The following is a 22,942-nucleotide window of genomic DNA, read 5'->3' as shown; positions in this document are numbered from 1 at the left end:
CTACAAAAGAATGAAATTATTTTAAAATGTATTCTCTGGGGGCGCCTAGTAGCTTAGTAGGTCAAGCATCAAGCTCTTGTTTTTTGCTCAGGTCATGAGCTTGGGATGCTGAGATTGAGACCTGTGTCAGGCTCCTTACTCAGTGCTTTCCCTCTGCCCCTCCCCCAACTTGTGCTCTCTCTCTAAAGTAAATCGTTAAAAAAAGAAATAAAGAAAATGTATCATGTAAAAAACCAGCAAGGGAGATATCTTCTTGAAACAAACAAACAAACAAAAACATGTTTTCAAAACATCTGGAAATATCTGGAGAAGAGACCAAAACTTATTCCATGTATCTCCAGAAGGTAGAATTGGGGAAAAAGAGCTAGAAAGTGTATGATTAATTTCCCAGAGCTGCTGTAGCAAAATACCACAAACTGAATGGCTTAAAACAACAGACATTTATTCTCTCACAGTTCTGGAGCACGAAGTCCAAGATCAGGTATCAGCAGGATCATGCTCTCCAGAGGCTCCAGGGACAAATCCTTCCTTGCCTCTTTCAGCTCCTGGAGGTTCCCGGCAATCCCTGGTGTTCCTTGGCTTGTAGGTGCATTACAGCATTGTTACGTGGCATTCTCCCCTCAAAGTGCCTGTGTCTCTGTGTCTTCTCCAATTTGCAGGACATCACTCATATTGAATTAGGGTCCACCCTCCTCCAGGATGACCTCACCTTACCTAATCACATCTTCGAGGATTCCATTCCCAAATATGGTCACATTCGGAGATACTGGGAGTTAGGACTTCAGCATTATCTTTTAAGGGGACACTCTTTAATCCAGGTCAGATAGTATGTAAGGAGACTTCAGTCTGAAAGAAATAACTTTCTAATAAGATTTATTCAAAAGTGCAGTAATTTTCTGAGTTAATTCCCATCAGTGAACGTAGTCAGGGGTGATCACTTCAAAGATGTTAAGAAATAACTAATTCATTGGTTAGGTTATTAGCCTAGAAAATATTAAATTCCTTTTTAGCTGTAGGTCAACAGGCAATAAGCTCATGACCTAAGTAAAATTATATCACTGTTTCATTAGCATTGCCACATAAAAACTTCAGCTTACATCTCTACTCATTGACTATATAAGCTACTGTACTTGGTGCTATGAGGAAGTACAAACACATCTCCTCCCCCAGATCTGCCCCTCACCTGGTGTTTTGGTGAAAGTCATCAGCCTCCTCTCAGTTGTCCAAGCCAAAAATACGGGGTTCATGTTAAGTATAAGCATATTGACTTAGAGCCTAGATTCTGGAGTCAGTCAGATTCAGACTTCAATTCCTGCTCCATCACTTCTAAGCTATCATCTTGGGCAAACTGATGATGGTTGAGCCGTCCATTTTCTTATACTCGACTTCAGGCCATTGCCATCCTTTGTCTTTATTGCTTAAAACTTCCTAATTCTAATTGAGGTATAATGTTCAGTAAACTACTAATGCTTAAGTGTGGAATTTAATGTTTTGACATACATATACACCTGTGAAATCAGGATAATCAAATACCCATCACCTCCAAATGGTTTTTCCCACCACCCCACATCTCCAGGCAGACACTTCTCTGATTTTGTCACTATACGTAAATTTGCATTTTCTAGAATTTTAAATAAAAATATAGTATACTTTTTGTGTGGGCATTTTACCTCAGCATAATATAAATGTATCAATGTTCTATCCCTTTTTTATGGCTGAGTAGTATTCTGATGTACGGATATCCCACTTTGGCTACCCATTCACCTACTGATGGTCATTTGGAATGTTTCCAGTTTGGGTATTTTGCGAACTTGATACAAACCCTTCTGTACAAGTATTTGTGTGGAGTGAAATGGCTGATTTGTGTAGTAGGTATATGTTTAATGTGGGGCTTGAACTTATGATGCTGAGATCAATGCCTGAGCTTAGATCAAGAGTCGGACACTTAAGTGACTGAGGCACCTAGGGGCCCTATATTTAACTTCTTAAAAAGCTACCAGATAGTTTTTCAAAGTGGTTATACAATTTCACATTGCCATCAGTAGTATAGAAAACTTCCCATTACTCCACATCCTGCCAAAACTTGGTAAGGTCAGTGTAGCAAGTGTGCAGTGGTTATCTTGTACTTTTAATCTGTTGTCCCCTAATAACAAATGATACTCAGCAGCTTTTCATCTATTTACTTGCCATCTCTGTATTTGCTTCAGGTTAGTTCAAGTAAAAAAATTCACAAACAGTTTAAAATTGGTTTTTTTGCTTCATGTTATTATATCCTAAGAGCTTTTTAAAAATCTCACTACAAGTCTGGGGCACCTGGGTGTCCCAGTGGGTTAAGCAACTGTCTTTGGCTCAGGTCATGGTCTCAGGGTTCTGGGATCAAGCCCCATGTTGGGCTCTGCTTGGCAGAGAGCCTGCTTCCCCCTCTGTCTCTGCCTACTTGTGATCTGTCAAATAAATAAATAAAATCCTTTAAAAAAAATCTAAATATAAGTCTTTATCATATATATATTTTGCAACTATACTGTTTTGGTGTTTCAATTTGTCCTTTGAAAACCTAAATTTTAAATCTTATTGAGTCCAATTTATCAATCGGTTTTAGTAATTTGGTTCATGGCTAAGAAATCTTTGCCAAATCCAAGATCTCAAAGCTTCTGTCTACCTGAAGAAGTTTCAGTTTTACTCTTTGAGTGTATGATTCATTTTGGGCTAAGTTTTGTATAGAAGATTTTTATTTTTATTTTTTTACAAATAGCTTTTCAAATGTTCTAGTACCATTTGTTGAATAGACTACTCTTCCCCCCTACAAGGACCTTGTTAAAAACCAATTTCTAGACTCTCCTTTCTGCTCCACTGATACGTCTATCTTTATGCCAATACTTTATAATAAATTCAAATCGTCATTTGTCTGGTACTGATAATGGTCTCTTATTTTTAACTGTCCAGTTTTCTGATCCTTCAAGTTCACTCTCCAGGACTACAGCCAAGGTATGTCTCTTAAGTGCAAATCTGAACTCATCAGTCCCTGTCAACCATGAGATAAAATCAAAACTCCACTAATATGGTCTTTCAAATTCTAGCTTTAGTTTCATCTTCCATTTTATTTTTACCATTCCCTCATCCAAATGCAATGCTCCAAACACTGCTCTCTCTCACCCTGGGTACCTCCTGTGCGTTTTATCTCGGATGCCCTCATTTTCATTCTCCCAACTTTGCCTAGCAAATGCCCACCACTTCCCCTGGGAATTCTCATCTGAACTTAAGACAGTGTTGGCTGTCCTCGCCTTGATGTTCATTCAACACTCTGATTAGCCTATCACACCAACTGGCACACTATTTTAATTAACCATTTGTCTTCCCTACCAGATCATAAGCTCCTTGAGATACAGTAGGCACTCAGTATTTGCTTTAAAGATGAACAAGACGGGGCACCTGGGTGGCTCAGTGGGTTAAAGCCTCTGCCTTCAGCTCAGGTCATGATCCCAGGGTCCTGGGATCCAGCCCGTATCGGGCTCTCTGCTCGGCGGGGAGCCTGCTTCCTCCTCTCTCTCTGCCTGCCTCTCTGCCTACTTGTGATCTCTGTCAAATAAATAAAATCTTAAAAAAAAAAAAAAAGATGAACAAGACAGTTCCTTATTCTTTAAAAGTTTGCAACAGGATATGGTATGCAGAGCAGTAAACTGTATCAGATCCTGTCACTCCCCTCCACCTCCATACCTCCAGTGCTTTCTAGGTCTATTGTTCCATAATGTCTTGTTTCCTAGAAGGAATAACCCTGATCTCAGCGTCCTGGGACAGAGCCACACATCCGGCTCTTTGCTCAGCAGGAGCCTGCTTCTCCCTCTCCCTCTGCCTGCTGCTTTCCCTACTTGTGCTCTGTCAAATAAAATCTTTGGGGTGGGGAGGTGGAGGAAGGGATGACCTTTGTGTATTGGTCACTGTATTAAAATAAATCATTTTTAAGTATAGTAAGTGGAGGAAGCTATTCTCTTCCTAGGTCTTCAAACTTTCATCTACTCCTTGCCTCCTGAGGACACTGCCAGAGACGTCACCTCAATCCAAGTTCAAAATCTGACATTCCCTGAACCATTCCAAGATGAACATCTCAACAGGATTGTTTCCTCAGGGGCCCTTTACTCTGGGGATGGAACTCTGCTGGTTTCTGGGTTTCAACTAGTTCTGATGGGTGGGATGTTGGTATAGTGGCTCAGACTCCTGGTTTTATTTTCTGGGCAACATTCCCTGCCATACTGCCACTGACACAGTGGCTCAGCTTTATTATCTCCTAGAATTGATAAAGGAATGCTCTAAGGATGAAAGGAACAGAGTACGAGAGCCTCCACTGTTTAATGGAAACTGAAAGACCAATTTCTAACTTACCCTCACTCACAAAGTTCTACACATCATTTGGCCTTTGGCTGCTGCTCCCCCACTGGCTTACTCTGAACGAGCCACAACTTCAACTAGTTCGGCATTCATACAGGCATATCCTGTCCCAGGGCTTCTGTACTTGGGGTCATTGGACTTGCCAAGAACTTACCCACAAGGTTTATAATTTTCAAGTCATTACAGTTCTTGCAGTCAACTCACTTCTGTGATTACCAAAAACTGCTATTTGCTGTACCTTGTAGTGCTCATCACTTTTGATGCTGCATTATTTTTCTTTCTTATCCTGCCTATAACACAGGCCCTTTGAAGATAATGTGCTTTCTTTTATCTGTCATCATTTTTAACATAAAAGTACTAAGTATTTGCTCAATGCCTGTTTTTAAGCTTAGTATTAGGTTTACCTTTATAATCTCTGGTCTCCACAAATATATCTAACTTAAACCAATTATATTCTTAATTTGTAAATAATTCAAGGTAACTGATTTTCCTCAGGTACAGCAAAATATATGAAAACTTTTTTTAATAAAATAAAATAAAACCAGTTACAAATGGTTAATGATTTACTTCAAAGTAGTTATTTTCAAACTCTCTGCGGTAGTAAGGATAGGGTGTTCTGCTTTGACACTTCACACAGATAGGTGGTTTAGATCTATGTTTCAAAATTGCTAGCACCTGAATAAGTTTCTTGGGAAAAGTTAGTATAAAAATACAAGTACAATCAAATTAATTTAACAAACATTTATTAAAAGTTTATAGGATAGGTACTGTATACTACATGCTGAGGACACAAGCACCATTGAGACATTGTCCCTTTTATTAAAGAATCCAGGATAGAAAACTGGTAAGGAGTGGGAAGGGAAGAAGGACAAAGATACCCTGTAACTACATTTGAACTAGACTTTTCAGGTAGAAAGAGAGATGATGAACATTCTAGGAACATGGAAGAACATTAGCCAAGTACAGGTAGTCTTGTTTTGCTATTACTTATATGGAACAAGGTGTGTGGATGGCTGAAGAGCAGCCTGGGAACACCAGGATACCGGCAATGGCACTGGAGGGAAGGGAGAAATTTTAGATATATATTTTTTAAAGACAGGCTCAATAGAGATTAATGATGGAAAAGTGTCAGAGAGGACTAGTGATAATTCTTCATCTGGATAACTAGGTTGGATAGAAATGCCATCGTGACAGGAAAGAAGAGAAATATGTATTTGGGGGTGTGGGGGGGGAGAAACATAAAAAACTTTAATATTAAGTTGGATACCTTTTCTGCAGGATATAGCCATCCTTATTACGTTCTTGCCTGATGAGTTTTATCTACCCACAGTAGGTCCTTGAAGGCCAAGTACCTATATGAGAAGATAATTTCTACCTTAGTTTCTTATTTCAACTTTCATTATTAAAGCATTTCCACACTCCACTGAATTAGAAAGAGCACACAGGTCTCCCACTTATATATTTTGCCTTAAGCAAACATTAAAAAGAAATCTCATAAGCAATTTAAAATATTTATTGACAGGAATTCCCAGGACAGATATAGAACCACTGTGGCCTTAGTCCATATTACCCAAGCACAGAAAACCCTGAGTTGCAGCACTGGACTTCAATTCAGTTCAAGTTTAATTCTGCCATATGTTAGAGTGAAAAGTACTAAGGAATACAGGGATTTCAACAGAATCACTTATTCACAGTGGCTTAAAGCTTCTATGAGAGGTAGAAATTATTTTAAGGATTATAATAAAGGGAGAGAGTGTCACCAAAGTCCAAATACAAAGGAAGCTGGACCTTACATTTATCTAACCAGCTACTCATCTAATGTTGAGGGATGCAGAACGAGCATGCTGAGATAAGGTAGTTTTATGATAGCACAGCTGCCCCAGTGAAGAGTAAGGTGCTCCTGGGCATGCACATGCCCCGTGAATAGAAAACCTAGAAATCAGCAGAGAATATTAAATTTCTTCCTGCTATGAATAACAGAGATGCAGAGAGATACCCCTTCTTCTGCTTATCTCCTTTTCTCTTCCCATAGCTTCCGGAGTCACTCACCTAAGTAAGTTATTTGATCTGTGTGGATATTCAGGAAAACATCCCAAAGTTCTCTACAGTATATCCTTAGGAATCATACAACTTAAAGCTCAGCAACATCAGACTCATGGTAACTCTAAGCAAGTGCCTGAGTCTCAATTTCCACCTTTTCTGAAAACACCCACCTTTTACTCAGGATTTCATTAATTAAAGCATGAAGAACCACTAAGACATAGTAGGCTACACTAAGTAAACATTATCTGTTAAATACACAAGTGCTTTAGTGACTATCTTCATGTTGTTGCACTTATCTTTGGAAATGGGCATTTTACTGTTTCCACAATCCTTTGTAGATCACAGTCCTTTGTAAAGAGAAGCTAGTACATAAGTAAATTTTTACATTATAAACTACAAAGAGATTTAATATCTATTCAATTTAATATTCAAGTCTACATAAAATAAATCAATGACAACTGCTTTATTATTAAAAGTTACTGAATTCCATAAAGCACACAATGTAATTTATATTCAACTAACAAAAGTTTGATACATGTATTTAAAAATATATAATATATAGATTTGTCTTAACATTTATATTCTATTCAAAAAGCAGTAGCTTTACATATTTTACAACTTGAATTATAAAATATATATACATCCACCCTATTCAAACCCTCAAGCATGAGCTTCCATTCCTATTAATAAAATGCACAATCGTATTTCTGAATATTGAGAGAAAAATGGTACCAACTAAAAACAACAAACCCATTTTAACTTGAACATTGACTTAATTCTTGGCTATAGATAACTGATATATTAATATTTTCAAATAATTATTTTACCCCGAGCCTGCTAATCAATATTTATATAAATAATCTGTAGTTAACTATAGAGAGACTTGATTTTCACGGTTTCTATCAACCACATTCCTTACTCAACTTGTTTCCACTTTAAAATTAGAGAGGTGGGATTATGCAATCTTTCCATTAACTGCTAAATTTGACAAGTGATATCACAACTAATAAGCCAAAGCCCAGAACCATGCTTTGCCATTGAGAAAGCAGCTCAGAATGACTGCAGAAGCAAACTTTTCACAAAACCCTGACGATGTATGCATCAAGAAACTGTTCTCTTTTTCACTGTCAACTGCACTCAACTTGCTCAATTAGTTCTTTACTCATGTTTAAAATATACCAGCTTCTATTCAGGCATTCCTTCCACATATTCAAAATGTCTTCAGATATTACAATGTTTTATAAAAAATTTTTCATAAAAAAAGACATTCATGTAACCATTCTGGAGATTCATCCCTAAATGTAAGTCCCAATACCATTTGAGAATTAAAATCCAATAAACACCTCAATTACAGGACCATAGTCAGGAGCAGAACTTCAACTTTAAGAATAAAGGTCTAAGTCTGAAGTACATGTTTAGACTCCAAAGGCCTCTAATGATAATGATGCATACAAGCCTGTCTTTAATACACAGTTCATGCTGAGAAAACAAAAGTTCCCACAAATTATTAAAAAATCTCAAAATGGCTTAGCAACTTAAATGGACAAACACTTTTACCAAAACAAATAATTTAATTCATTTGGGAAATAATTAGGCTTTGGGACAGTCACCATCCAAAAAGTAAACCAAATGCCCTCAATATTAGTATTTAGGAACTAAATTACTAGTTAACAGCTCATTTATTAAGCAATTATTCAACAAATTTAGCCACATACTGATGAACTGAAATTAGGTATCAGAAACTCTATGTATTTTATTTGTAGGAAGGAATCTTTTTAAAGAAAAAATTCTGATGTAATTTCACTAATCTTCCTCTTTTGGATTCCCTAACCTCAAGAAAAGGAAAGGGGAAGAAAGGGAGGAAGACAGGAAGAGAGGTAAGGAAGGAGAGGGGAAAACTTAGGGAAACTGCTGAAGACTGACATACTGGACATCTCTGAAGAGAAAGGAAGAAAGAAAAATGAAAGAGATAAAAACAAACAAAAGACTGCAAAGAGGATTAGGGCCAAGGGGTGCAGACTAAGAGACACCTTCACAGATCTTAATCATGCAAAGGCATTAGCATAACACAGAACCATGCAGTAGCTGATTTTGTTAACAGTGAATCCGCAGAAAAGATATGGGAAAGCCTCAGTTCTTTTTGAAAACCAATTTATATACACTTAATAAATCCTAAGCATTCAGCTAAAATATGTACAAAAAACTAAATAAAAGTGAGATTGAGAAATATAAGCAGCAGTAACCATAAAGGCTTAGAACTAGTGACACTGAATTCTTTATTTAAAAAACTTCTGAACATACAGTACCTCCTCTTCTCATCTATTTTTAGGAAGAAGCTTTAACAAGTTTTAAATATCTCAATTCTCAAAAACAATAGGCTTTTTAAAAAATAAGACTTGATTACCAGAAACAAGTAATATGTGGTTACATACCATTTGCATATCACTACTCATTTCCATTATTTGTCAATTCATCTTTGATGCAATCTGGAAATAATTAAGCAGTCACTAGATACCTGCTTTAGAATCTGAAGAAATTATTATTTGCCACAGGAATCTAATGATATATATTTGCATATATTTAAAATTTCAGAAGGGAAAAACTAATAAAACTATCCTAGTTATTTTATACCAAATATTTATATACCTAGTCAAAACAATAAGGATTAAGATCTTTCTCCAGATGAACTGTATATAAAAGCTATTTTAGCATTTTCTTTTGGGGATTAAAAAAAGCTTTATTTCCCTGCTAGCTAAAAGGAGGAATTCATCCACTACAAGTTAAGTCCTTTAGAGGTGAATTCCATAAAATTTATTTTAAAAAATTTATCTTAAAAAAACTGAAAACCATTTCTTTCTTTAAAATCTATGGCATTAATACCTACTTCACATAATATTTTTGAGAGGGCACCAAGTTCATGATCTAAGCATGCAAAATAAGGAAATGAATGTATCACTGTCTTAATAGAATTTGGCAAACCAGAAGAATGGCCTTAAAATAAATAAATAAATAAATAAATAGAGAGTACATATTGTCTAAATATGAAAGTATAATTCTGTAGGCCTATGCAGCAGATAGTGCCCCATGGAGCAAGGAAAGAGGGAAGTAGCATAATCCTATGTACATTTTCTTGGTATTCTGGTTGTTGTTCAACAACACATTACAGAGAAATATTCTTTTTATTATTACAAAGCCATTAAATGCCCTCTCTAGAGCAAAGACTTAGGTAAACGTCTTATGTCTTTTAATATTGTTTAACTTACATTTAAAATTAACTTAATTAAATCGAAGTGCAAAGGAGTTTCCAGTAATTCCTAAGTTCAAGGGAGTACTGCAATGAATAAGGTGTTACCTTATTGCAAATTCTGAATGGTTGGTATTCCTATATTTTAGGTATTTCATCTTATCTTCTCTTTAAACCATAAAATGTACTGAAATTATTTGGTTTCCTTTACTTTCCTCTACTTTGTTTTATTTTATGGTATCTCTATGTAGAGAAAGAGGTATGTTAAAATACTGCTTCTTTTATTTTAAAAAACTCAATTGAGGCTATATAAGACCTATTAATCTACAGGACAGCACTGTTAATCTTTGACCTGGTATATTAATTCCTTTGGTGACTAAATGTCACAGGTCATTTCTTTATAAAAGAATTTTAGTACGTGGACCAGCAATACGGAGAAAGATCCCCCACCCCTGAAAATGATCAAGTCAATCAGTAGTTTGGAGCAGTTGTGTAAAATATGAGAAATACGTAATTTGCCGCTGCAGATTTCATATTAAAAAAGCAGTTAAAAATTAAGAGTAGCTCAAAGCATCCCAAAAAACATTTTCTGTCTTAGTTAAACAGGCCAAATGATAAGACTGATAGACTATTATGAGAACTTATGTGTATCTAGTCAAGAAAGAACAAAAAATGTGTTTAATTTTAAAAAGTGTTATTTGCTAACTATAGTATAAACAGTATCCACAATTTGGTGACTGGCCATAGTTTTAATTTTTTTTTTTTCAAGTTATTTCTACAGCAGACATATTTTTGAAGTCTACCCACCCCTGAGTTCAGCAATTATACTTTTAGAGTGTAAAATTATATGCCCTTAATTAACAACATGTACAAAGCTACAAAATGTCATCTATACAGAGATTAAAAACAATTTTGAAAATATTCCTTGCCAATTATTGATTGGATGTTTTGCTGGGGTACATACTTCAAACCTTTCAGCCAATTGGCCTTTATTTTTAAGCCCAAATTGATTCATATATTTATTCACTGCAGGATATGTCAAAAAGAGTGCAACAACAGGCATTAGTAAAAATAACATTGTAGTAGAAACAGATTTTTGCATATGTGAAAAGGTAATTTATAAAATACATAATTGCTTTTTAAAAAGAGAACCTAGTTGCAATATCATTAACTTACATGGTACTGAGAATTGGACGTTTCAACAATTTTTTTTTCTATAGAAAAATTTTATCTAGCTGTAAGCAAAGTCTTTTCAACAACAAGAAAACAAAATAAAACAAATCCCTCCAGGAAAAACTGTACGGTTATGTGAGACAAATAAGCAAACATACCATTCTAGAGTGTACTTTTGCCTAAATTTTAAAATAAAAATGTCCACACTCTTTTGTTAAAACATTAAGCCTCTGTCAAAAATGTATTTCTTATTTTAGGGTACAGGATTAAAGGACAAAATGATACTTACAAGTAAAGAAAAAATTACAAGAAAAAACTTGACAAAAGCTTTTCAATTGAAGTACTGTAACATTCAAACTTGACTTAAAACATAACAAAAGAAACAAAATTGCAAATGAAAACTCTTTATGGATTTTTCAAACATAAATAAATGAAATAGTGTTTAGGCAGTAGGGCTCATGCTGATGGCTAGCAGGAAGTAACAGAGTGTAGATTAATCTACTTGGAAAAATCGTTACTGTACAAACAAGCCCCAATTAAGGACTGCAGCAGTTTCATCCTCACTGCCATTGTTCTTACTTCCAAGATCAAGCCTTGATTCAACCGTTCATACCCTAGATTTACTCATACCTTTACTCCAGAGATTGAGGAACTATATACAACAAATGAATTTATTTTCACCATAGGGATAAACAATATTGTACCTCTCTGCCAATGTTACTTGAAAACCTTCCATGTCAAAACAATTTGACAGCAGATATAAACAATTCAATAAATACGCAATGATCTTTCATTACAGTCCTTTAAAGACGCATGTTAATTCATGCTGTTAAACCTTAGGATCACAGTGCATAGAATCCAAATATAAACAGTTGGGGTGACTTTCAAAGTAATGTTGGATCCCTCACTTTATTTATAATCCCATTATAACCAGTAAGTTCATTTCATAGGCCCTATCATGCATTAATTATTGGGTGGCAGGAGTTAATGAAAATTTTTCCTGTTTAACGTCCATTGCCGGCAATGAACGTCCCAAAACCGCCAAGGAAGTCATTGTTATTGCACAATACATGAGGACCTGGAACTTTTCCAAAAGCTTAAAAAAATAAAAATAAAAAATGGAATTATATTGACATTTCCTGACACCTGCATTAATACTGTATGACTAATAAAAGCATGTCAGTTGCCTGGACTGAACCAGCGATCAACATGCGCCCAGAATGCACACGAGTAAAAATGCAGTAAAAGGAAGTAGTCTTCATTGCCTATAGGTCACTTCCAGTCAAAGGTTAAAGTTCAAAGACTGAATGATCAAAGTGCTCATTTTCTCAGTAGGACTATCTTCTGCTAGGAGGATGATAACAGTGGCATCAACAAGTATCATCTTTAAGAAAAGGAGAGAAAAAGACAATTAAAAAAGTCAAACATGCGTAAGTAAAATCCATACAAGTTAGTCTAACAGAAATAATTTCAAGAAGAACATGGTTTACATGTCTGACTTGCCTCCCCCAATCTTTACAAATAAAAAGTCCCATTTGTGTTCAATTATATAACAAACAAATCAAGTTCCATTCTTTCACAGAAATAGTAGTTCACACAAGTCTTAAATGATGCACCAGTATGTTAGTTCTATTTAAAATAATAAATTGATTATGTTAGCACATATTAAGGATTTATCAGTCGTAAAGAGTTCTTTTATGAGCAACAATTTTAAGTTGTAATGAGATAGGAAGTAAACTCCTGACGAACAATGTCATAGTATTTAACACAGGATAATCCATGTTTTGTCTTTATAAAGGAAATAACTTCACAAATGAGGCACAATTAACAAATTAATTAATACACTGTTAATGTTTAAGTGTATTTTCTAAAGATAAATTAATAACATTTTTAGCCAATATAGATACATATACAAACGAGGCCAATAAAAAAAAAAAAACACCTCACATATTTAATAATGTCTTCTGATAACCTCAACACATTATGTAAGATTGAGGAGTTCCTAACTTATTTTACAAAATTATTTCACAAGACATATCTGAAGGATTTATTTTGAGGACTGGTTACTCTTCAGAAAGCAGCTTTAGAAAGAAGACAGACTAATGGCAACTATCCAAGAGTTGTGAAAGCTCTCAAGGAGAGTGCTGCTGAAAAACTGGCCAAAATACTTTACAAACTATTCCACCTTAGGATCCATACACTGTTAATAAAACTCAATGAAAACTAAAAACCAGTAAATCTGATTTCTATACTGGGCAAACTCACAGACTATTACTCTATATTTTAATGCCAATCTAAAGGGTGAAATATACTAGCTTTTTATTTTTATTTTTTTATTTTTTTTAAAGATTTTATTTATTTACTTGAGAGAGAGACAGTGAGAGAGAGCATGAACGAGGAGAAGGTCAGAGAGAGAAGCAGACTCCCCATGGAGCTGGGAGTCCGATGCGGGACTCGATCCCGGGACTCCAGGATCATGACCTGAGCCGAAGGCAGTCGTCCAACCAACTGAGCCACCCAGGCGTCCCTATACTAGATTTTTAAAATACATCATCCGAAATCTTTAAAGAAAATATCTTTAAGAAGAAAATAAGCAGATAGCCTATAGCTTCTAAGTGTCACATCAAAGTATCTGTTTCTTAAATTACTATGGAACTTGGAACAACAAGGAGATATGGATGCCATGGATGCAGAACAAACTTAAGAATGTAAAGAGGGTCCTTAAAACATCACTCTTCCAATGGAGTAATTTATAACTCCAGGGTCCTTGGAAAAAAAAAAAATAAAACTAATCACACAGACCTCTAAGCTAAGAGATGGCACTAAATTCTACCTAATAAGTCAAACCTTAAGTATTCTACCACATGACAATGTATACAGTAAGAAAAGTGAGACAAAATTCAACCTGAACATCAAGTACCTAATTAATAACCAATAATAAGATCTTATCTCCAAAAGGTATATCATCTTTGATAGACTACAACATAAATGTATTTCCATCAGGTGGTTCATTCTGAAGTACTCCAGTATAGTAAGTGCTGTAGAATGTGCTACAATCCACCAAAATGATTAAGAAATCCATATAAAGCTATTCTCCCTAGCCCAATCCCTACCTTGGATTAGAGGTTTAAAAAACAAACAAACAAAAAAAACGACTAATATTCCCTGGCTTGAATACTCTATCTTTAGAGAAATAAACTTATTAGTAAGTTTTGAAAATAGAGTTCTAGAGCGCCTGGGTGGCTCAGTGGGTTAAGCCGCTGCCTTCGCCTCGGGTCATGATCTCGGGGTCCTGGGATTGAGTCCCATATCGGGCTCTCTGCTCAGCAGGGAGCCTGCTTCCCTCTCTCTCTCTCTCTCTGCCTGCCTCTCCGTCTACTTGTGATTTCTCTCTGTCAAGTAAATAAATAAAATCTTTAAAAAATAAATTAATTAATTAAAAAAAAAAAGAAAATAGAGTTCTATTATCTCTGATAGTTGGACCCACAGGGACACAATGACTTAAACATTACAAATCTGTCACAGCTCTAAGTAATCAAAGAATCTACAAGCAAATACTTAAGTATGGAGACAAGTATGAGCTAAAGGCATGGCTAACTTTTCCCCAAATAAAAAGGCCATCACTAAGAAGTAAAAAATCCATTTGTTATCAAAAGGAATACTGTTTCCTAGCTAGATGAAAAAACATTATTGAATCTAAGATGGTTTACAAAAAAAAAGTTTTTAGAGCAAACCCATCGTGGATCAAGACAAACATAAGTCTGTAAAACATGATCAAAGAATTCAATAAGTAAAGGCAGTCCTAAGGGGGAAATACATATCCATCCAAGCCTCTCTCAAAAAAAGGAACAATCCAGAACACAGCAGCTGTCTCTGCACCTTAAAGAACTGGAGAATCAACAACAAATCAAACCAACTCCACACATAAGAAGGGAAATCATCAAGATTAGAGCTGAGATCAATGAGGTAGAAACCAAAGATACAGTAGAACGTATCAATGAAACTAGAAGTTGGTTTTTTGAAAGAATCAATAAGATCGATAAGCCATTGGCCACACTAATCCAAAAGAAAAGAGAGAAAGCCCAAATTCATAAAATTATGAATGAAAAGGGAGAGATCACAACTAACACCAAGGAAGTAGAAACAATCATCAGAAGTTATTATCAACAGTTATATGCCAATAAGCTTAGCAACCTTGATGAAATGGATGCATTCCTGGAAAACTATAAACTCCCAAAATTGATGTAACTAGTAACAAGATTGAAGCAGTGATCAAAAACCTCCCAACAAACAAGAGCCCAGGACCTGACGGATTCCCTGGAGAATTCTACAAAACTTTCAGAGAAGAAATAACACCTATTCTCCTGAAGCTGTTTCCAAAAATTGAAGCAGAAGGAAAACTTCCAGACTCTTTCTATGAAGCCAGCATTACCCTGATCCCCAAACCAGGCAAAGACCCTACTAAAAAGGAGAATTTCAGACCAATATCACTGATGAATATGGATGCTAAGATTCTCAACAAGATCCTAGCAAACAGCATCCAACAGCACATTAAAAAGATTATCCACCATGACCAGATGGGATTCATTCCTGGGCTACAAGGATGGTTCAACATTTGCAAATCAATCAATGTGATAGAACAAATTAATAAGAGAAGAGAGAAGAACCACATGGTCCTCTCAATTGATGCAGAAAAAGCACTTGACAAAATCCAGCATCCATTCCTGATTAAAACGCTTCAAAGTATAGGGATAGAGGGAACATTCCTGAACTTTATAAATGCTATCTATGAAAGACCCACAGTAAATATCATCCTCAATGGGAAAAAGCTTGCAGCATTCCCGTTGAGATCAGGAACAAGACAAGGATGCCCACTTTCACCACTCTTGTTCAACATAGTATTAGAAGTCCTAGCAACAGCAATCAGACAACAACGAGAAATAAAAGGTATCCAAATAGGCAATGAAGAAGTCAAACTCCCTCTCTTCGCAGATGACATGATTCTTTATATGGAAAACCCAAAAGACTCCACCCCCAAACTACTAGAACTCATACAGCAATTCAGCAACGTGGCAGGATACAAAGTCAATGTGCAGAAATCAGTGGCTTTCTTATACACTAACAATGAAAATACAGAAAAGGAAATTAGAGAATCGATTCCATTTACTATAGCACCAAGAACCATAAGATACCTGGGAATAAACCTAACCAAAGAGGTAAAGGATCTGTACTCGAGGAACTACAGAACACTCATGAAGGAAATTGAAGAAGACACAAAAAGATGGAAGACCCTTCCATGCTCTTGGATCGGAAGAATAAACATTGATAAAATGTCTATACTGCCTAGAACAATCTATACTTTTAATGCCATTCCAATCAAAATTCCACCAGTATTCTTCAAAGAGCTGGAGCAAATAATCCAAAAATTTGTATGGAATCAGAAGAGACCCCAAATTGCTAAGGAAATGTTGAAAAACAAAAATAAAACTGGGGGCATCACATTACCTGATTTCAAGCTTTATTACAAAGCTGTAATCACCAAGACTGCATGGTACTGGCATAAAAACAGACACATAGACCAGTGGAACAGGGTAGGGAGCCCAGATATGGACCCTCAACTCTATGGTCAATTAATCGTCGACAAAACAGGAAAAAATATACAGTGGAAAAAAGACAATCTCTTCAATAAATGGTGCTGGGAAAACTGGACAGCTGTATGTAGAAGAATGAAACTCGACCATTCTCTTACACCGTACACAAAGATAAACTCAAAATGGATAAAAGACCTCAACGTGAGACAGGAATACATCAGAATCCTAGAGGAGAACATAGGCAGTAATCTCTTCGATATCAGCCACAGCAACTTCTTTTAAGATATGTCTCCAAAGGCAAAGGAAACAAAAGCGAAAATAAACTTTTGGGACTTTATCAAAATCAAAAGCTTCTGCACAGCAAAGGAAACAGTCAAGAAAACAAAGAGGCAATCCACGGAATGGGAGAAGATATTTGCAAATGACAGTACAGACAAAAGGCTGATATCCAGGATCTATAATGAACTCCTCAAACTCAACACACACAAAACAGGCAATCATATCAAAAAATGGGCAGAAGATATGAACAGAGACTTCTCCAATGAAGACATACAAATGGCTATCAGACACGTGAAAAAAATGTTCATCATCACTAGCCCTCAGGGAGATTCAAATTAAAACCATATTGAGATATCACCTTACACCAGTTAGAATGGCCAAAATTAACAAAACAGGAAACAACATGTGTTGGAGGGGATGTGGAGAAAGGGGAACCCTCTTACACTGTTGGTGGGAATGCAAGTTGGTGCAGTCTCTTTGGAGAACAGTGTGGAGATTCCTCAAAAAATTAAAAATAGAACTTCCCTATGACCCTGCAATTGCACTTCTGGGTATTTACCCCAAAGATACAGATGTCATGAAAAGAAGGGCCATCTGTACCCCAATGTTTATAGCAGCAATGGCCACGGTCACCAAACTATGGAAAGAACCAAGATGCCCTTCAACGGATGAATGGATAAGGAAGATGTGGTCCATAGACACTATGGAGTATTATGCCTCCATCAGAAAGGATGAATACCCAACTTTTGTAGCAACATGGACAGGACTCAAAGAGATTATGCTGAGTGAAATAAGTCAAGCAGAGAGAGTCAATTATCATATGGTTTCACTTATTTGTGGAGGGTAACAAATAGCATGGAGGACATGGGGAGATAGGAGAAGGGAGTTGGGGGAAATTGGAAGGGGAGGTGAATCATGAGACTATGGACTCTGAAAAACAATCTGAGGGGTTTGAAGTGGTGGTGGGGGGCTGGGAGGTTGGGATACCAGGTGGTGGGTATTACAGAGGGCACAGATTGCATGGAGCACTGGGTGTGGTGAAAAAATAATGAATACTGTTATGCTGAAAATAAATAGATAAATTAAAAAAAAAAAAAACCTCAATATTTCTAACCTCTTGACTAAATATTTGTAGCAAGATGAAGGCCTGAAAAAAGTATTTTTTTCTAGAACTGTAGAAGCCCTTATTAAAAGTATACCCTCAAATATAATACACAAATAACCAGTTCCAAAGAGATGACATCTATCATGGCTAACTTCACTGACTTTTGGGAGATATGAGTGAGAGAGAACTACATTAGAAGAAGGTCAGTTAGTTTTCCCCAGAGCATAAAACCTATCACATTTTAATGGACTTCACAACCATCACATTATATTGGAGACTACCTCCCTGGATATTCCCAAAGACTAAAGACTAGAAGAAAAGGAACACAGTAGTAAGTAGATATGAAGTAGGATTTCACTTCCAAGACAAAACTAAATCTTTGGAGCACCTGGGTGGTTCGGTTAGTTAAGCGACTACCTTAGGTTCAGGTCATGATCCTGGAGTCCTGGGATCAAGCCCCGCATAGGGGCTCCCTGCTCAGCGGGGAGTCTGCTTCTCCCTTTGCCCCTCCCTCCTCTTGTGCTCTCTCTCTCATTCTCTTTTTCAAATAAATAAAATACTTTTTTCAATGAATTTTTAAAAAGATTTTATTTATTTGTCAGAGAGAGAGAAAGAGTGAGTGAGCACAAGCAGGGAGAGCAGCAGGCTGGGAGCCTACCCAATGTGGGACTCGATCCCAGGACTCTGGGATCATGACCTGAGCCAAACGCGGGCACTTAACCAACTGATCCACCCAGGCGTCCCATAAATGAAATCTTAAAAACAAAACAAAACTAAACTAAATCATAAAAAAAAAAAAAAAAAAGATTTTATTTATTTATTTGTCAAAGAGAGTGAGCACAGGCAGACAGAGTGGCAGGCAGAGGCAGAGGGAGAAGGAGGCTCCGCGATGAGCAAGGAGCCTGATGTGGGACTTGACCCCAGGACGCTGGGATCATGTCCTGAGCCAAAGGCCGCTGCTCAACCAACTGAGCCACCCAGACGTCCCTAAACTAAATCTTTACACATAGGTTTGTATCTCAGCAGTTTTAGGAATTAAAGGTTTTTTTGTTTGCTTTTATGAATCAACTAAGAAAGATTCCACAGAAGACAACAGAATTGTTATCCAGCAAGAAATAAAAGGAAAAAACCTGCTAGACTGAGTAAAATCTGGAATTAGAAATTTAGAAAGTGATTCTCTAATCCTAAAAGGTACTGCAAATGTAAAAAAAAGTTCACAAATAATTAGGTAATTCTATGGACAGCTATAAGGCAGGAAATTTTGTTAATACTAGTCTGAGATGACTGTGTTCCTATCACCTAATAATCCTTAGAATTTTTATAGTAAATGTTCCAGCTGAATGGAACCAAAATAGTCTACAGTTTTGTAAAACAAGAAGATATTCTCTACTCCTCCCCAAATTTATAAACTTAACAGTTTATTGGACGTAACAACTAAACATCATGCCAATCTATTTCCTGTAAGCCTAGTCTTCTGAAGCCAATACTCAATTACAGTCTTGAGCTATACTGCTCAATTTTGTATCATGTTAAGGAAAATGCTTCAGGAACTAGATCAGTACTGCCATCTGTGGAAAGCAATCACTTATGAAACCAAGTTGTGTATGTTTAATCTGGATGCTAGGAAACGGATCATATTATTAATGAATTCTATTATCTATCTTATTGAAGTATTTTTATGGTCCCATAAAAAGATACTTTTTATCTTTTTCAAGCGCAATTATGTCTATTGTATGATTTTAAACTTTGACGCTCATTCATTCATTTGTGTACTAAACTGTATAACATTTGTTTTCTATGGACCATTCTAGCCCTGAACTATAGGTCAATTCCTCAGCCCCTTTGTATGCTGAAATGAGTTGTCTATTCAAATACTTATTTTGGTTACTACCCTTTGTTAATTTTAAAATTTTTTTTTAATTAAAGATTTTATTTATTTATTTGACAGAGAGAAATCACAAGTAGACGGAGAGGCAGGCAGAGAGAGAGAGAGGGAAGCAGGTTCCCCGCTGAGCAGAGAGCCTGATGCGGAACTCAATCCCAGGACTCTGAGATCATGACCTGAGCCAAAGGCAGTGGCTTAACCCACTGAGCCACCCAAGCGCCCCAATTTTTTATTTTTAAACCTATTGTGTTTAATTGATTTTTCAAAGCATATGGGCCTCTGGCTAAATTTACAACACAGAATATTTGTATTCCAAGGCAGATATGACCTTAACCCTTTAGTGAATAGAAACTGTAAAAGTAATAAAATTCTGGAGAACAGGTTGATAGCAAACTCAAAGTAACAATAAGGAGTATGTATTCACATATCTATAACTTTTTACAGTTTAATAGGAGATAGAGAGAAGTTCAAAAGAAATGCAAACAGGGGCGCCTGGGTGGCTCAGTGGGTTAGGCCTCTGCCTTTAGCTCAGCTCCTGGGATGGAGCCCTGTGTCAGGCTCTCTGCTCAGCAGGGAGCCTGTTTCCCACCTCCCTCTGCCTGCCTCTCTGCCTGCTTGTAATCTTTCCCCGTCAAACAGATCAATAAAAATCTTAAAAAAAAAAAAAATAAGAAAAGAAAAGAAATGCAAACAGAAATGCCTACGGTATGATACCACAAGTAACAGTAGGGTAGCAGTTGACTGGCCTACATTTTCTTTTCTTTTCTTTTTTTTTTTTTTTAAAGATTTTATTTATTTATCTATCTATCTATTTATTTATTTGACAGACAGAGATCACAAGCAGGCAGAGATGCAGGCAAAGAGAGAGAGGAGGAAGCAGGCTTCCCCGCTGAGCAGAGAGCCCGATGCAGGGCTCGATCCCAGGATCCTGGGATCATGACCCGAGCCAAAGGCAGAGGCCTTAACCCACTGAGCCGCCACCCAGGTGCCCCTGGTCTACATTTTCAAGATATACCAAAAATGTGGAAGATAGTTTAAGTTGAAAGAGACTTTTTTCGCAAGAACTTAACATTGGTTATTTGGCAGCTCAATTTTGGTGTATCAGTGGAAACCTACTCTTCTATAACCAGGACATCTACTGAATTGCCAAATTACTGTTTTTCATTAATAGAGCATCCATCCTGCATCCAGGAAGCCCTCTCTGAAGCACACAGATATTACGAATCTAAACCCAAACCTCTCTTGCCTCTTTGATTCCAAATACTGAGAAACACTCTTACCCATGTTGACCCAAGTATGTTGGTTAGCACCACACAGGACTATGGAGCTTGTACCTGAGGGCTATAATTCTGCTTGGCTTATAAAAACTGAAATGTTAAGTGTTTCAGTGAGTTCATCTAATTCCAAGCAAGACTTTGCTCAGTCTCTGATCTTTTTATTAAGGTCTGCAGGTCACATCAGGACTCTGATTTGACCTTATAATCCCCTTTCAGAATTAGATGATGCTAAGAAATAACAAGAGTCCATATTTCTTGATAATTTGTTGTTGTAAGGAGAATATGATTAATCCATGAAGATCTTTTTGGAACTAAAGCAGCTAAACAGAAAAACATAAGCTGATATCTGGAAAGATCAAAAACAGAGCAGACACGTTTTGCTTTATGAGTTAGCATGACTTAAAAGATTTTCCAATTTCAAATATAAGGCCAACGTGAGCTATTTTTCACATTGTTATAACTCACTCTGAAATGTATAAAGGCAAAGATAATATATGCTACACAGCTGAAATGCTTTAGTTTTTTAAAGGTGGAGGAAAAGTTCAAGGAAGATTGTCTACACCCAGTCCCCTTTATGAAAGAGCAGTTGCTCTATCATGTCAAAGTATAACTAGTATTACGTGCGCTTGATTTCATATGAGGGTCACTCCTGGAGCAAACTGTTGACTTAAAGGGGGATTCTGGGAAAGGAATGATTTAGATATGCAAGATCCAAGCATGAGTAGAAAAACATATTGAGATATGAATAATCACCGTAAGTCAATAAACTGGGATGTTTTAAGCAGAATTATCTGTAAATGAAAACAATTTAATAATCATAATTTAGTTGAAATATTATTCAGTCCTTTTAAGATGGCTAATTTGTACCGGGGGGAGAGGGGAGGGAGACACTTTTAATCTGTTTATTGAATAAAATGAATTCTTACACAAACCCTGGACTATTATACATTAAGAGGCTAATTTGGGGATGCCTAGGTGGCTCAGTTGGTTAAGCATTTGCCTTTGGCTCGGGTCATGATCCCAGGATCCTGGAATTGAGCCCCATGTTGGGCTCCTTGCTCAGTGGGGAGTCTGCTTCTCCCTCCCTTTCTGTCTCTCCCCATCACTCGCTCTTTCCCTATCTCAAATAAATAAACAAAATCTTAAAAAAAGGGGGGGCAATTTAGTTTGAAAAGCCTCTTGGTATTTCTGAGCTAAGGTGGAAAATTTAATAGCTTAAACTACTAAAAGGCTTTTCTACTTTAGTCATGAAAGTAAAAAATTTCTTAGTTAATAGATTAAAAACTACCATAAAAAACTTATATGAAGTGTATTTTATTTTAAAGAATTTATTTTATATTTCTAGTTTCACTATGTGACCTTTCTCCATTTCTTATCAAAAGCACATAACGAAAAATTCTGGGAATAATCTCAGAGAAAGGACTTCTCATAAATCCTTTCAACTATAAAAAGGAGCATCAGAGGGCCTGAAAGATTGTAATCTTTCTGAAATTTCCCTACTAGGGAGGAAGGAAAGGGGAAAAAACAGGAATATACTATCTAACATCGGGACAGGACAGAATGGTAAAGAAGGTTACACTTTCAAAATAAAGGGTTTTTTTTTTTTTTTTTTTGAGAGAGAGAGAGAAATAGAATGCATACAAGCGGGGGGTGGAGGAGGGCAGAGGGAGAGACAGGCTCCCTACTGAGCAGGACTCGATCCCCGGACCCCGAGATCATGACCCGAGCTGAAGGCAGACACCTAACTACTGAGCCACCCAGGTGTCCCAAATGAATGTATTTTTAAAATTAATTACTCCAAGACAATTTCCTCTCAAGTTTTATTAGAAAACTCCAGTGGTTTCCCATCCAAGTACTAACCAAGCCCGACACTGCTTAGCTTCCGAGATCAGACAAGATCGGGTACATTCAGTGTGGTATGGCCGTAGACAAAACTCCAGTGGTTTAAAAACACTATGGAAG

General features: G+C 36.6%; 1 protein-coding gene across 2 annotated transcripts in view; it reads right to left on the bottom strand.

The window, feature by feature from the left end:
* Nucleotides 1-421: 421 nt before the first annotated feature.
* UBE2W (ubiquitin conjugating enzyme E2 W) overlaps nt 422-22,942 on the bottom strand; it is an 87,858-nt gene continuing 65,337 nt past the window's right edge. Inside the window, exons 6-7 of one of the 2 annotated variants that reach the window (XR_006601517.1) lie at nt 5,651-12,227; nt 422-846 (exon numbers count right to left, since the gene is read on the bottom strand). Coding sequence is in view for 1 of the 2 variants with exons in the window: in XM_004762344.3 (XP_004762401.1) it covers nt 12,214-12,227 (14 nt within the window). In the remaining variant the exon portion in view is untranslated. Of the gene's footprint in view, nt 847-5,109; nt 12,228-22,942 lie in introns of those variants that run through there. The other variant, XM_004762344.3, reaches the window with a different exon arrangement.

This window comes from Mustela putorius, unplaced genomic scaffold, assembly GCF_011764305.1.
Source record: "Mustela putorius furo isolate JIRA1106 unplaced genomic scaffold, ASM1176430v1.1 tig00003846_pilon_pilon_pilon, whole genome shotgun sequence".
Taxonomy (NCBI): domain Eukaryota; kingdom Metazoa; phylum Chordata; class Mammalia; order Carnivora; family Mustelidae; genus Mustela; species Mustela putorius.
Note: the sequence above shows the minus strand (reverse complement) of the source record. Positions and strands in the feature narration are given on the sequence as shown.